The sequence below is a fragment of the Rutidosis leptorrhynchoides genome, chromosome 2 (assembly GCF_046630445.1).
Source record: "Rutidosis leptorrhynchoides isolate AG116_Rl617_1_P2 chromosome 2, CSIRO_AGI_Rlap_v1, whole genome shotgun sequence".
Lineage (NCBI taxonomy): Eukaryota > Viridiplantae > Streptophyta > Magnoliopsida > Asterales > Asteraceae > Rutidosis > Rutidosis leptorrhynchoides.
In genome coordinates this window covers 454,103,212-454,121,008 of record NC_092334.1, presented here as the reverse complement: position 1 = coordinate 454,121,008, position 17,797 = coordinate 454,103,212, and the positions used below count along the sequence as shown (strand labels likewise).

At 36.7% G+C, this 17,797-nt stretch overlaps 1 protein-coding gene across 1 annotated transcript; it reads right to left on the bottom strand.

Annotated features, from left to right (window-relative positions):
* Positions 1-975: 975 nt before the first annotated feature.
* LOC139889295 (protein DETOXIFICATION 16-like) lies at positions 976-9,156 on the bottom strand. The gene is made up of 10 exons (XM_071872255.1): positions 8,890-9,156; positions 7,493-8,037; positions 7,249-7,392; positions 6,861-7,099; positions 6,653-6,771; positions 6,346-6,432; positions 6,092-6,142; positions 5,908-5,965; positions 1,840-2,301; positions 976-1,099 (listed from the first exon to the last, which is right to left on the bottom strand). The coding sequence occupies exons 1-10, from the start codon at positions 9,154-9,156 to the stop codon at positions 1,077-1,079; spliced, it is 1,995 nt and encodes a 664-aa protein (XP_071728356.1). The 3' UTR covers positions 976-1,076.
* Between the last annotated feature and the right edge of the window lie 8,641 nt (positions 9,157-17,797).

The following is a 17,797-nucleotide window of genomic DNA, read 5'->3' as shown; positions in this document are numbered from 1 at the left end:
TATTTTTTTCCCCACACCAACTGGATCACCTATGTGATCCATTATCAATTATTAGAATGATTCAAATTTATGCAAACCCGAAAAAAAAGCCCTGCATAAGTATGAATCTAGCTTATGTTGCAAGTGATTGTACGTGAACATGACATTAGTATGAATCGTGATGACTTATGCAAGCCCTGCATAAGTATGAATCGTGATGACCAAAGTTCAACTGATACCAAATGAACATGACATTACACAAGTTTAATTTGTTCAAAACAAATTTTCTACTCATGTGATAATGTATGAAAACATGAGGTAAAGACGGGTCAGGTGATAAGTAATAATTTTTGCTCGAACAAAATCAAATTATTCTCTGCTCCTGTTAGTTCGTGCTCGTATAGACGTGAGGTGATAATTTATGTTGAAATAAAAGCATAATAACTCATTAAATTAAATGAACACATGTAGACGACTCAAGTGATGATTTCTGCTCAATATTGTTTTAATTTGCTTAGGTGATCATTATTAATGCTCAAATAAAACAAATATTAAATAATTTATGTAGACACATGAAATATAGACGGGTCAAGATGCTATATAATATGGCAAGATGGGATCATTTGTTACCTATTTATTAGTTATGACACTCATCAATAAAGTATATAAGATTAACGCATACAAATTGGGTATCATCATTCTAAATCTAAAAACGCATACAAATTAGGTAGCATCATTCTATATCTAAATGAGTATGCATTTATCTTCAACAGGACATAACTTATTGTATGATTCAGTTTAATCAAACCAAGTAAGATAAATAATTGTCATTAAGGAGCACAAATTACAGATAATCTAGTGTCAAAGTTGAATCTGCACATAACTGCAAGTGGGGACTCTGTCTTCAAATCCATGTCTAAATATTTCAGATACCATGATATCACTCAAGTCATCAAATCTGGCACTATCTTCTTATAAATGAATTGGGTACAAATTGTTTTGTCATAAATCCGACCCATAAACACATTATCGATATCCAGTTACTCTTGTACAAACATTAAACACAAATTATTGAGCTGGTGAGGGTAGGCTCGTCCTTATGCAAATAAGGCGTATAATCCTGTATTCAGTATTCACATACATGGTTGTAAAAGGTTAATAGGAGGTTAAATGGTTAGGAACTTATAAATCTAAATCATGGATTAATCGAATTTGTCTTTTTATACATTTAAATAACATCTTTCATAATTGTCTGTGTATATGTAGAAGAAACTACAAACATTAACATAAAAAAGCATAAACTTTTACATAATTGTTTACAAACATAACATAACCGTTCACTTACATTCAAATATTCCAAAAATATATTTTAAATTCGACCAACTTTGACCGACTAAATCCGACCTCGACCAACTAAACTATATCTTGACACATTGACCAGTATTGACCGATTAATTAGACGAATTATGGATAATTTAATTATTCTTAAACAAGATTAGTCAGAATCAGGTTTTTTACAATTATGTTTACATATATGCATAAAAAGTAAAACGATCCAGAATCAAAGGAAATCTCATAAGTCATAATTCAAGGCCAATGGAACCTGAAAATGGGGATGTATACTACATGTCCAGCACTAAAAAAGCCAGGCCTGTTTCAGATTAAGAATCATTCACCCTTTCACTAATCCAACTTGGCATTTCATACGATCTAAAGTAACTAAAAACTGTGTTGGGTATCATACTGCAAAGATACATATATTAGACATATTACACCCATACATACGACGTTACTGAAATAAAAAACAATTGTTGCTCTAACGAAAACGTTCAAGTGATTCAAGGCTTTCAACATACGTACCAATAACTTTGAAATCTTTAGGGCACCCTTCAACTGTTACACTTGTGTATCTTCTTTCATCCATATTGTATATACAAATTTCATCCACATCATCAATATTGCCCACCAAAATATCCCGATTGCCGACCTTAGCATAGAACTCATAACCTCTTTGATCATTGTCATATTCAATGTTACAAAGTTTCATCCAAGACTTAGGAACCCCATACTCCTCCATCACCCACAATTCATTAACTAATTCATGATTGTTCAAATTAATACAAATTACAGCAGCTAATTTCTCACCAAGAACAAATAGCTGTACCCACGATTCTTCTACATTATTAAGAGAATCAGGAAACTCGATTATTTTGAATTCTTCATCAGCTAAACTAAAGGCAACAATCGTAATTCTTTTGTATCTTCCTCCTACTATAAAGTGAAGATTATTGTTAAAGTGAAGATTATTGTTAAAGAGTACCCCTGGACATGGATTGCAATAATATGTAGTAACCAACGAGCTTATAGCTAAGTGGTACCCGATGCCTTTGATTCCTTGGCCCACAGTTGGGGAAGCTTTGATCCAAGAAAGGCGCAAGTTCGATTCTCAGTCTGGGCGCTCCGCATGGAATTATTTCTCCCTCCGGGGGAAATTTGTGAAGTGTTTTCGGGGGTCTAGCTAGCTGGGGTAAAAATCGCCTTGCCGTCACTGTGGTACCTGGGAGGAGGTACTTTGCCGGCACAGGTCTCTTTCGGGGTGGGATTGGTGGGTGCTACGGCACACAGGGTTAGCGTGTCCCTGCCAACTTACACGTTTTGATCCAATAATCATGTAGTAGTTGGTTAGGGGGGTTAGGAAAATTTCTCCATGAATTGTTACGTAAACTATACACGCGTACAAACCGGGTGTTGGGGATCAGGATCTGAAACACCCTTAACCCTTATAAGTAGGGATGGCATCGGGTCGGGTTTGGGTCGGGTTTAGGTAATCCCAGACCCGAACCCGATTAAGAAACCCCGCCCCAAACCCGGCCCGAAACCAGTCGGGTCCTCATTTACTTACATACTATTGGGTTTCGGGTTTCCCCACGGGTAAACGGGTATACCCGATTAGTGATTATGTACCTATTTTTCAATAAGTTACCAAATCAAAATATCGAAAAATAACTTAACTACTTCATGTTTAAAGTATTATAAAATATCACATACAAAAAGTTGATTGAAAAGTTTCTAAAATACTTAAATACACAAAATATATAAAATATTACATCTCGAAAACTTGTTGTATATGATTATATTAAATAAAATTATACTCGTTTTCAAAACAAATAAGAGAAATCTTTCATACATTAACAATATAATACTAATACTAAAATTTACATAAAAATTATTATTAAAATTACTCGGACCAGGTATACGGGAATGCGGGTCGGGTAAACGGGTTTGTATCCAAAACCATACCCGAACCCGGAATTTTTTTTATAACCATCCCCATACCCGGCCCATGACCCGACGGACTCGGGTCAGACCCGGCCCAATTATAATGGGTTTCGGGTTTCCCCATCGGGTGCGGGTCGCCATCCCTACTTATAAGGAATGGAGATTACTTTATAATCATCCGTAGAAGAATCATAACCAAATCCATATGCATCACTATAACTTCCACCTGGAACTTTCAAGGTGTTTCCTGTGGTTGGGTTTACTAGATAGAGGTTACGAGATCTATCATAGGCTAAAACAAGCCCGTTGCAAGACCCTAGTATCCCAAAACATGGTTCCTGTAAGTTCAAGCGTTTAGCAGTTACGGTTGTAGGTGTGGTTTGGGTGTTGAATTGCTTTATATCAAGCGAGTATGGGTCTTGATGAAATTCGAACCGGGGATCATCACCGACAACATTTGAAACTAAAATGAGGTGGGTGGGGTCAGGATTGGGATTGTTATTGTTGAACTTTTGAATATGGGTTTTAATAAAATTGGGACTGGAAATCAAGGAGTGCCATCGTTTTGAAACCGATTTGAAACGGCCTAAGGATTTAGGTGGTAGAAAAGGAAGAACTGCTTCGAGTAGGTCCGGTGGAAGGTGGATTAGGGCAGACTTTGGGTTTTATGAGTCCGACATATTTGGGAAGAAAGAGTTTATTAGAGCAGTTGAGCAAAAAGAGAAGAACAAGTATATATGTGGAAATGATGACTTACTTCAATCAACTCTGGGATGAAGAAAGAGTAGCTGAACAACAGACCATGAAAATGGAGGACTGGTGATTTAAGAAGATGATGAAAATGCCCAAACGGTAATTTGGCTAGGGTTTGCGTGCTTTCTAAGCCCGAATAGAACATAGCTACACATACAGATACAGGACAAATTTACGCCCCAATCGATAAAATAATAAGATAATAATCTTTTTAAAATTCTAATATAAATATATTTGTCCCAGCAAAATATAAATTAATAATTACTAACTTTTTTTTTGAAATCCCAATATATATAGAACTTGACAAGTTCATTAATGTGTGAATATACATACATGAGAATTTTAAAGTTCCTTGTTTATGTTTTATTCAAATAAGTAAAGTGAACAGACATGATAATTTTGAATGCCAATGCATTAATTTGAGACTTGTTCATAAATATAAGTCAATTTTTTAAATTGATAATTTATTAATTTATCGATATAATAATATCTCGCTAAATTAATAAAATATCTCGATCCCGACATTATTAATTTATAGAGGTTTCAATGTACTTTGTTTTTCTTACGGTCCCTTTTTTAAGCGGAGTATTTCTTTTGACTTTTTACATGAGAGTCAAAAACACAAAACTTAGTCCATAGATAGTCTCTTTAGTCTTTATCATTGGTGGTGAAATTTTGAAATGATTTTATCATCCACTAATGACGACGATTACTAATGTCAACATTTAACGTTTTATTAATAGAGTTTTTTTTTTTTTTTTTAACCTAGGGGACTTAATCACACACACGCTCATCTCCCGCAGTTGCATAACTCGCTCTCAACTGCTACCCAGAAGGGGCAACCTTATGTGTAATACTGCACTTTACGGGAGTCGAACTTCTGACCTTCTAAGAGAGGAAGACCATTAACACATGAGCTATTTGGTTTAGGTTTATTAATAGAGTTTTTAACCTAACTACACTCAAAAAACCATGAACATGTACCACATAAAGACAGCAGGTATTTTTTCCCACACCAACCGAATCACCTATGTAACCCATCATCATCATCATCATCATCATCATCATCATCATTATTATTATTATTATTATTATTATTATTATTATTATTATTATTATTATTATTATTATTATTATTATTAGTATTATTATTTAAATTTATGCAATATTATTAAATTATTATTATTATTATTATTATTATTTATTTATTGGTCGGAGGTCCCCACGGAAGCAATCTCTCTGTTCTGGAGTAGAGAGGGGGATGACTTTCTCTTCCTATGGACCTCGACTCATGGTTAAAGAAACGACTTCTCTCTTACTCTACGGTAGATGACGGATTGTCTACATCTCACCTCCCCCATACCTCGCATGTGCGGGATTGGGTATTATTGTTGTTGTTGTTGTTGTTGTTGTGTCTATTATATCTAAACGTGAACTCGATCTAGTTCTCGGAATACACTGAAAAACAAGTATTAATCGAATAAACTTTGCTCACGTGATCGAATAAATCAAACATATTCAACTATGAATAGATTAGAACAATTGCTAGAGTTGCTATTTGTATTAGGATTGATTGGAAACGAAAAACTCAGAGAAAATACGACTAGGGTTTGTGTATAGTATAACCTTTGAATGAAACACGTAACCCTTATTTATAGTCTGTCAGCTACCCTTCATACGAAAGTCGGACTTTCGTACGAAGGTCTCACACTTTCGTGTGGATGACAGTTTCGTCGCAATATTACACCGACTTAACTCTATCGTGCGACATAATTTATCATTCGTGCGAACGAGCCGTGAGTTTAACTTTGGATTTTAGCTTTAACGATCTCGGACCTAACAATTAACGATAAATCAACATTATCAAAACATAATCATTCAAGCAAACTAACAAACATCCAAAAGTCCAATGTGCAATTACAATTACAATAACGTTTAAAACCAAATGACTGAACTAAACGATATAGACTCAATATAACTTGGGACTTATACATTATGCACTAACACAACCCCAAAAAAAAAGCCGTACATAAGTATGAATCTAACTTAAGCTGCAATGGTGGTTTCCGCTTTATGACACCATAATGGTGGTAACGCTACTAGAATGCACCCTATCCATTGCCTTTTTCACCTGAAAACATATTATCTTACTAGATATAAGACCGATTTAAACCGGGTAAACTAGAAAAAAATTTCATGTTCTACCCCCGAAAGAAAAGTATTTTTACACGCGGCCTAACCGGGTTATCTTGTTACAGTTCCAACCCTTTTCCATTGTCATCACAAAATTTGACATGAAAGAAGAAAAGAACGGTAAAAATAATAATTCCCTACCTGCAGTTCCCAGTCCGTACGCAATGTGATCACCAAAAGAAGCAATGCCTGAATGCCGCTCCCGCAGATGATTCCAATCCACAAACCCTACACACACACACACACACACACACACACACACACAAAAATATATATATATATATATATATATATATATATATATATATATATATATATATATATATATATATATATATATATATATATATATATATATATATAATAATAATAATAATAATAATAATAATAATAAATCAACCTTTTGAAGGAAAATAAACATATGAGCAAGTATTTGAGCAAATATCACCTTCCCTCCGAAATGGTACACAAATGTCAAAATGAGGGCGCAAGGAAGGCCAACAAGGTAATAAGCTCCTAGGTTCACCAACGTGCAGCTTTTCTGCCTACCACATCCTCTCGCAACACCTAATATGGAACCAAGCGAACAATTAAAATGTGGTGGTTACTGACACCTGTAAATTTTTAAATGTTAAAAGGGATTCATTGGTTGTAACCTGTTAATACACCTTGAATACCATCCATAATATTAGATAGAGCAAGCACTGGCATAACTAATGATACATAGTTAACAATTTCAGCATCATCGGTGTACAACTTGGCCCAAACCCCACGAGCTGCCACTAGAACTAGACCAACTAAGAACACTTCTATGATGACTAGCATTAAGGTGACCCAGACTGCGCGTTTTGCAGCTTGGTGTTGTCCTGCTCCAAGTTCATTTGAAACTCTCGTACTGTCAGATTAGTGGAATATGTAGGTTATAGTTGGTTATCTGGGCGAGTCAGACAAACTTGAGAACGGGTCAAAAAGGGTTTTAGTGAAAAAGTACTTTTGAAATGACACGGTCAGGTTGGGTTAACCCATATGGACCGCTAAGCATACCTTACTGCACTCCCGAAACCGAACGGAATTCTGTAGGCCAGTGAAATCGTACTAAGACTGATTGACATCATCGACGTTTCAAGCTTTGGATTGGGAAGAAATCCAGATAGTAAAACCAGTATCTCGTATGACCAATACTCCAAACTTATATTATAAAATAAAAATAAAAATAAGAACCGAAAGAAGGCTTATATTATAGCAGGAAAAAAAAAAAACTTTAACACTAAGCAGAATCGAATCTAACCAGACCATGAGAGCTGAAGGAATGCCTAAAGCAAGAAATCCCCCAAGATCGTTAACGCCCTCTTTAGAGAACCCGAACCATGTTTTTTCACACGTACGTGAAAACTTGATATAAATGCCCAAAATCAACACATTAATCCAGTATGAGATAGCAACCGAAATAGCAGCACCGGAGCTACCGAAATCAAGCTTTGTAACCAAAACCCAGCAGCACGTGACATGAAGTAAGCTTGTGAATCCGGTGCTCGTCATCAATGGCGTAATGTTGTTTTGAGTCTGCAAGAATCTGACCTGGCATTGAAGTAGACCGTATGGAAAGATGCTTGGGATCAACCAACGTGCATAAACTCCAGCTACTTTCGCGATCTCTGAATCTTGTCTAAAAAATGTAAAAATTTGCGTTGTGAAAGCCCAAATGAGAGAAATTGGAATGCCCATTAGCGTTAGTATAGTCATCGCCCTTTGCAAGTGGACACCAAGCATGTGATATTGTTTTGCACCATAAGCTTGCCCACATAATGTCTCCAAAGCACCTCCCATTCCCATCTGATTATTAAAAAGAAATAATAATTAATATTAATATATAAATGTATTTACTTAGAGAAATATGCAAGTTCTTGATGTAATTGATGAAGGACATTACTATGGCAAGACATGCGAGTAGGGGCAGCTTGTGTTATGGGTCAAATGGGCTTGGGTTGGAAGTTGGAACAGGTTGCTTTTTGGTAGGAATTGAAACAAACTGGGTAGGGTTAGATTGACCAGCTAAAACTTCTTATCATTTATTATGAATTATATTGTTGGTGCATAAAAATCCCAAATTCGTATCAACCCATGCAAGTTAAAAGTCATACGAGACTGTCATCCGACGGACGGAGTCTGTCGACCGACAGTTGGACCCATCGATCGAATGAAGCCCAGACACTATATATAGACGGGCAATGCTTCTCATTTAGGGAAAATGATCATATTTATGTTTCCAACCGTTTCTCTCTAATTCCAGCTGATCCCAAAACTCACCAAGTCGAACAACGACTCTAGGCATCGATCTAATCCGATCTACACGATCCGGTTCGACTAAATCGATCCCCGAAAGTCAACGATTCGCTAGAGCATCGATCCAAAGATCCGAATAGCTCCAACATATATGTTACTTATTATTACAAAAGCACTACTATACCTGTATAATAATTATTTCTATTTATGAAATAAAAATAATTTGTGAGGTTGTATGCATTATATGTAGAAGTTGGGTAGCTTTCACCCGTTTTTCAAGCTCCCCTTATAGCTAAGTCTCTTGATTTGATACATTACAAATGAAGCACTACCCAAATCCATCCATTAAGAGGAAAATGGGTCAAAGTTGTCACCTTTGGCCCAGATATATTTTTTCATTACCATGAAGGTGAAACCGGTAACACTGGCAAACGAAGTGGCCATAGATGCACCAGAAAGGGCGAGCTCTCCAAGACGGCCTATGAACATGATTGATGTTAGTAGAAAACTATATTGAAGAAAGCTAACCACAATAAATGGTCCTGCTAACATCAGTTGCTGTTTCACTTCTGCAAATATATCTGATACTGAAAACTCTAATTGGTATTTAGAGTTTGGGATGATTAGGGAAGACTTAATAAGCGGTTTAGAGTACTGTTCTTGATCCATTTCTCATGAATTTACTCTCGTCGCCTTGGAAAAAAAAATAAAGCTTTTGATGTTATTTTGGTTAAGTATTTACATCAAGTATATGGAAACTGTTGAGAAAGCTGTGAATGATGTATTAGACAATGAAAATGGCATTATGTTTTGTTCATACACCGAATTAATATATAGACTAAGGAATATCAACCTAATACTAACTATACATCTACACACATTACATTAATTCGACTTTATAACGTAACGCGATCATGTGCCATGACTAGCATAATACACGTTGTGACTTAATAATTAGCAAGAATATGCCTATTTACACTTTAATTATATGATAAGTGTAAGATTTATGTACATAGTACAACACATAATTATATAGCTGTGATTCTACGGTGTCACATACATTTACACCTATATTAATATATATATATATATATATATATATATATATATGATGTATATTATTTTCAAGTAATGTAACAAACTAAATTAGTAATTAAGTCATAGTTAATTAATTAATGACATTTATTAAATCTTATGTTTGCAAATCACAGTATGATTCTGATTTAATGCGGGTTACATCAAAACTATTTTTGTATGTAGAAGATAAGGCCTATTGCAATGGGGCGTGTAAGGCCTTATGTGTTCGGAGCACGCCTCCAACAAGCCGGTAATGTGGCGTATTGATAGAGTTTATTTTATTTTATTTATTTATTATTTGCGTGTGTGTCATCAACACCAGGTGTGTTTGATTATTTATTTATTTTTAAATAAAATTTTAATATTTTCTTTATCAGTTATTTCACCTAACTTTCAATCACATTTTGATATATTAATCAACATGCCACCTAATACTCCCCATTTTACCAACATGCCTGTCACGTCACCTCCAACTACCACAATTCACCCACCAACACGCCTAAAAACTCCATCACCATCGCAATAGGCCTAAGGTTGTTCTTAATATTGTAAGGTCTGTTGGAATGGTGATGGATTTTTAGACGTGTTAGTGGATGAGGTTGCGTGTTTGACACTGACATGTGCATTGATAAAATAAAAAGTAATGACATGGCGTATTAAAGGTTGGTGGTGTATTTTTAATTTCTTTTTAATTTTTCTTTGTATAATTTAATTTAATTTTTAGTTTGTTTGACTTATTTAGATTGTAATTAATAAAACAAAATAAATATATTAAACACAATTAAATAAAAATAATAAAATGATTGCATTAATTAAAAAGTCCTAAAATAGAAAATTACATTAATAAATAAAAAGTCATAAAAAGTACTTTGTTTTTAAAAAGTCCTAAAAGTACAATAGTTAATAAAATGAATCATGACTCACGTATCATGACTCATCACTCTCTTCATCGTAATTACGTTCATGACTTTTATCTATTAATATAAGATACAACTCAATTCTGCTAGAGCGTATCTTGGATCATTGTTTGTTTAGCATCCCATTCGTTATTACACGTAAGAAACATAAATTTTTTCTTGCCTTCATCAAAATACACAATATTCGAGTAGACAAAAGGTATTTGTTCACTAAGAAAGTCACACATCTTCGATAAATCGAACTCAGTAACATCTGCATCATCAAATGATTTTCGCATTCCATTTGCGTATGACTTCATAATTCACCCCCGTAATGTATGTCCACTGAAACGATTTGATCCATGGTTGAGATTCTTTAGTAAAATGATGAGAAGTTGTGTGAGTAGTTGTATAAAATCAGAGAGAAAAGATAGTTAAGTTGTATAAAAATTGTGGTGAATGGATTGTATATAGCTGTACAAACATATTAAGAGCATCCCTTTCTGTGTTCTTTTCGTACAAAAGGCTATTATTATTCTCTCGGTTTTGGGCAAATCGAAAGAAGAAAATTAACAAAACATAAACTGTTCTTGTGTGACGATTAAAGATTTCATGACAAAAGTGATCTATGTTTCATCTATAAATCAAAGGGTTTGACTAATTTAAATACTTGAGTTACACCTAGCATCTCATTGACGCTACTCAAAGTGTAGTGTGGATCAACATTAGAGACAATCGGCCTTTTCGATCGTAAGTTTCTCTCCATCAAAATGTGGTCTTCATAGAATGGTTTATCTTCATCAATTTGTGGTTTTCAAAGAGAGGTATAACTTATTCCTTCTTTGTATTAAAGTTATTAATCGTATAATGCATTTGAATCATACTTGGTGTTTGTTTTAATAAATTAGAACGCTTCTGGTGTATGCTATCAATTATTGTATGCTTGTGAACATGATTATAATTGACTAGAAAATTATTTTTTCTAAAAACCTTAAATCACAAATAGGGGTATCAAGAGCCTCTTATGTTATTGTACAGTTAATTGTATTGTGTGAAAGTAAGTTTAATTGATTATGATTTGTGGGTATATTTTGTGTGGCCAAAAACTGCTCCATGAAAACTGTTTTTGGTTCAAAAAAATTAATAGTTTTCTAAATCGAAATCAAGTCGACTATTTTACCTCATCTTCCGCAGCCATTAAGATTTGGTGATAACCCTTGTATGCGTCCAAAAAACACTTGTACCTAAATCCCGATAGTGATTCTACCTTCCAGTCTATCTCCGGGAGAGGGTAGTTGTCCTTAGGACATGCCTTATTAATGTCTTTGAAATCAACGCACATTCGCCAGTTACCGTCAGCCTTTTTTACCAACACAGGATTTGCAACCCATGTCTGATAACGCACTTCCCGCAGAATGTTTACTTCGACAAGGTTGTCCACCTCTGCGCACAACCAATCACTGCGGTCTAGAGCCATATGCCGCTTCTTTTGCCTAACGGGTGTCAATGATGGATTAACATTTAACTTATGTTCCGCAATATCCCGCGGAACCCCGGTCATGTCTGACTCGCGCCATGCGAAAACATCTGCGTTAGCTGACAATATTCCATGCAACTTTCCCTTCGTATCGGCTGACAAGCCTGCGCCGATTTTAATCCGCTTATCTGGATACAAGCGATTTGCTATTACTGCACAGTTTGCAAGTTGTTCTCCTACGCTAGGAGCGCTTACAGACGCGAAAGAGCCACACAACTCGGTTGCTTGATGTGACGCAACTGTGGCAATGCCTCCCACCGTGGGAAACTTAATCAAACCATGCACTACCGATGGTATGATGTTGAAACGCCGTATGAAGTTTCTCCCTAGCAGTGCGTTATATCGTGAAGTTGAACGAACCACATAAAAATCGACCAACTCATGCCTGATCATCTGCGGGTTCCTATCATCCGCAAGCTCTATCATTAATTCTATCCGGCCTAGCGGCCACGAGTTTTCTCCGGAAAACCCTGATAGCGTAATATCAGGCTGGCGTAACTGCGCTTTGACTTCTGCCGGAAGGAAACGATAACAATGCTCATACATAATATCGACACCGCTGCCAGTGTCAACATGCATGCGCTTAATCTGGATTCCGCAATTAGGGATGCGACACTTGATGATAATGGGCTCATTAATTGTATCAATTGACATTATAGGAGGGAAAGTGATTGGGAGAAGCTCCCAATCCTGGTGATCATTGTACTTTCTCCGCTGGCTGATTTTCTCTGCGTCAACCATGTTAATGGTTAAGTCCGCATTTTTTGCTTTATCAACTTTTTGCCATGCGAAAGTTTTAGCCTTCGACCCTTCCTCTGCGGATTTTCCCTTGTCCTTCTTAGGTGGTTTCAGGTGATCCAATTTGCCTGCACGCAGTGCTTCGAGCACTCGTTCCATTAAGTTTTTACACCGATTAGTGTCATGACCGTAGTCGTCATGGAATTCACAATACTTTGTTTTATCCCGCTTACCAAATTCTGTAAGCGGAGTTGGGACCGCAAAGGTCGCGCACACCGGTTCGGTTGCCAAAATTTCTTTTGGCGTTTTGGACAAACTTTTAAGCAGCGCATAGCTCTGATTGTTGATGTCGTGCTGATTATTGTTTCGATAATTACCACCTGACTTCCCTTTATCATTCCTGATAGGACCACCGCTAGGATACCTTCCGCGAGAGTTGTTACCACGATTTTGATCGCGCGAACGATCATCGTCGTCCTTCCTCTCATTGCGTGAGCTAGCTGTTGGGATGTAATTATCTTCGCCACTCCGCATATAGTCGTGGCATTCATTAAGCGCCTCAGCATAAGTTGTTGGGACTGTATGGCGCAGACGCCTTACCAGTGTTGGATGACGTTCTGAGTTTATACCATGTATGAGTCCGGAAATCTGTTGCTCTGGTTTGAGATCTGGTATGCGCAGGCACTCATTAGTATACCTTGTGAGAAATTCGCCCAAAGATTCCTTGGACTTCTGCACGATGTCATGGCATTCAATGTGAGTGCGCCTGCGTGGTCTCTGATTCTGATATTGCAGTAAAAACTTTGTCCGCAGATCCATAAACCCGGCAATACTACCCGCCGGCAATTTATTAAACCACTCACGAGCAATACCCTGTAGTGTCATAGGAAATATCTGACACGCAACCGGATCCACCCAGCCTTGAGTGCGCATTGCGCCTTCGAAACGCTGTAAAAAATCATCTGGATCGGTCAGGCCATTGTAAGTACCCAACGTGCTAGGTATCTTTGGTGCTGATGGAAACGGGTATGCGGTTATATGCGGAGGAAACTTGTCAAAGGTAGTCGGTAGCTCGAAGGGTGGTTTAACAGGATCCCCTTTCAAGTTCACAAAGAAACGCTTCATCATGTCCTGAACAAAGTCAGGTTGTGAAAATAAGTGAACCATATCAGGAGGTGCGGCCTGCATGAATTGACTTGCAAGATTTGCCTGCCCTTGAACATTTTGCCAAGGTTGACCCTGCGTCTGCGGATATAACCAAGGCTGCTGCGTTGGAAAAGAGGGATGACTTGAAGACGCAGAGTACACAGGTGGTTGTAAAGGAAGCGAAACCTGTGGCGCAGATATCTGCGAAACCTGTGGATACACACTTAAAAGCCCAACTGTATGCGATGTGCTTTGCTACTGTGCTGTTATCGGCACCCAATGAGAGTTTGCATCTGGGATGACACCAAACCCCTAACTATTAAGTAACGCCTGTGCATCCGCAGGAGTTAAAAATTGCGAAACTGGGCGCGGTGGTTGCCAAGGTTGCAACGGTGTAAATGACGAATTCTGCTGAATGCTCTGCGTATGCAGAGGTATTGAAACAGTGGTACTGTAAATAGGTACCTGGCCGCATCAAACCACATGCGGCCCCGTTGTTCCACCGCTAGTGCCTGCCAAGATGACCCTTGGATCCACTGACGAAAAGTCCAGCCGCGTGGTTGTGACTGGTGAGTTTGCTCTTGGCAGTGTAACCCCGTCTGAATATATCGGCTTGTACCTCTGAAAGGGTTCGCCGGATATAGGTGGAGGGTACATCGTGTACCCCGCCTGAATAGCCGCCCCCGTAGTCATAACCGATGTCTGTTGACTACCAGACGGTGCGTTCTGAATATCTATTTGGGTATGTTCCGATGATTCCTCGGAAGTCATGATACTGTTAAAGAAAAAATTCAAAAATTTTGTAAATAACGAGTCATACAATTCAAAACCTTAAAAGAAAAAGCAATTAAACAATCTTGAATTAATTCGACTCTCAATGAAAGCACCACTTGATCATGCATATTTTAACCGTAGGGTTTAATATGCCTGCTCAATACATAAAGAGGGGTTTAAGGATCTTAGAACGTGGCTCTCCGGTCCGGCTACCATGAATAACCCTGGCCGACATGATGATGTCGGCGGGGTGGCCAAGTGATTAAGTCCACCTCCGATAATGGTCGTCGATCAAGAGGCCCCAAATAAGGTCGTAGGTACTAGCTTACAAAAGACTAACCTGTTAACCTTGAAAAGATGCTGAATGATGCTGTTTTACGTAATGTGTATCGTATGTGATGGTTACGTAATGTGCCGTATCTGGTGAATGATGATTAGGGTTTGTATTTATAGGCAAACCTTAATTCTAGAACCGTCCCAGATCATGATAATCTCATCCATAACTGACTCCCCCGAATCACGGATATAATTATGGAAAAGATATTTACTTGACAGCTAAGCAACCGCCGTACCGGGAACAAAGGCATTCGCACGCCGCATACCGCACACAAGAACACGCATACGCACAATAATGATTGCCCGCATACATATGTGGTGCGCCTGCGGGTTGCGGTATCATTATTACACATTATATTATGTTTGATAGACTTGATAAAATTTACATGCTTTATTTTATATTCATAGAAAAGAAATGCCTGTGCCATGGAGTAAACCATTGATATTAACTTGCTCATGTTATTATTATGATAAAATTATTATGCATAGCCAATGAAAACTTATACCGTATATGTGTTGTATTGTTTGGTTGTTATGGTTGATTTGAATGTCGTATGCTTTGGAAAATTTTGTTCATGTATTTTAATTGTTGTTGGAGGCCTTTTTAAGCCATTGATGTAATTTAAAATTATGGATTAGTTGCATATTATTTCATGTAATTGTAATTTCAATGATAGGATTAAAGGCATGAAATGAAAAATTCGACCAGTTTGTTAGACGTTGGTTGGCTATAAAAGTTTTACTAGAGATTCACTAACACATAGCGCTACAACTTCTTAAAAGAAAGTTTATGGTTTTGAGGACTTCTTGACGGAGTTTCGGGCTGCCAAAGTTGCTGGACAAAAATTGTTAGAGATGCGGTCAAACATTTGGTCACTATGTGATCTTGATGCAAGTGGGAGCTTCACAAGTTTACTATTGCGAGTACCTTTAGTTGATCACTTGGTTCTCACTATGGCTTGTGAGACCAAGCATACAATTTTTCGTCGGTTGAGGCTATGCACATATATTATATTGTGTTTTGTTATAATGCAATTTATATTTATATTATATATTAAGTAATTGTGTATATAAATTGCCATGTGAGAATTAAAATCAAAACATGATTAATATAAATTAAAATGGTTGTAATTTGTGAGGCAAACTTTATATGCATTAAATATTCGTAACACAATATATAATTTTTTTTATTAAAATTGTAATATATACCCGTAAAATCTTAAGTCGTGCCTTCCAATTCGCTTTGGAACATTTGCCGTTATCTTTTGACTATGGTTAGACCTAGTTGAATTATATCACCGACGTAATTATTATCTATGCGCGAGACCTAGACATATTTTTACACGTTTCAAAAATTGGATGACCTAATCGAGTTGAGAGGTGAGACTGCAACCCGAGGCAAGGATGAGACGAAACATGCCTAAATGACACTAGTTGGTGGACACTAGATGCCATGGGTCCCATAAAATCTAAGAGTTGCACTTGTAATTCAATTGGCGTCTGCTGCCTACCAATTGAATCCATCATTGCTAGCAGATCAACTGATGTGATGGTAGAAGCACAATGTGAATCTTAGCATTTTACGAAAATTAATTTTTAATGATTTACAATGTGAGTGTTTAATTTATTAAAGATAATCATCGAAATTACTAAAAGAACTTTTTTAATTTTGTAGATGATAATAAATGTAAATCAATATGTAAACATCTCGACCGTAAGTCAATCCTTGATAATGGATAAAAACTGAATGGTTACAACTTTTAGCGAAAGGCTGAAAGAAAGTTGTACCATATGAAAGTTGTTTTTTCTAACTTCCCATTGGGATTGCCACTAATATTGTCCATAATGATTATAGCAACCAGTTTAACAAACAATATGAAGTAGCATGTCTTATGCTAGCTAGCATGACCTCTGAGTTCTGGTATAACTTAGAGAACTATAATGCATATGACAATCATAACAAAACTATTTGAATGTGCAAGTGTTTCGCAATTGCAAACATGAAGCGAGAAAGTCAATCAGCTTTATGTATTGTAAATGAATGGCTATCTCGACCACTTAGAGTGCCTAGGTTTTCCTATACCACATGTCGTTGGAGGGAACTTGATAATTACATCACTACCTAAGGAATATGATAGATTGGTAATGAATTACAACATGCATAACATGCGAAAAACTATTATAAAGCTATAGTTGATGTTTAGGTTGGCTGAAAAGTGATGCCAAAGAAAATCCATGGTGTATTGACAATAAAGAAAGATAAATTAAAATACTGCAAGTTTCTTGTGGCAATGGAAAGGCAAGGGTAAGCAAGCTTACTTCCACACGAAATTGTATGTATCAGCAAAGAAATAGTATCCGGCTACGGACATGGTTTGTCGTCACTGTGGTGAGACAAGTAACTGGAGGCGCGATTGTTCGGCTTACGAGACACATATGAAATAGGGTGATAGATCTACTTGGACTCATTCATACAAATGTATGTGGCCCATTTAGATAAATGCCTGCTACTTCGTAATGCATTGATGATTCAGTAGATATGGGTATGATTACTTGATTAAAAATAAACATTGTAACATCCCGCGTTTTTCCGTTAAATTTATTTTTAACACTATCTTTTTTTTTTAATAATACCTTTCGTGATTTAAATTCGTGGTTTCCATTGACTAACGTTCATAATATTCCCGTTATTTAATTATAACATCACTCGTTTACTCGAGCGTTTTTAAAATATTCGTTTGATTAATTTCCGCACCCGCTTTGAAACTTGAGGGACCAAAGTTGGCTAGTGGGCAAACTAGTTGAC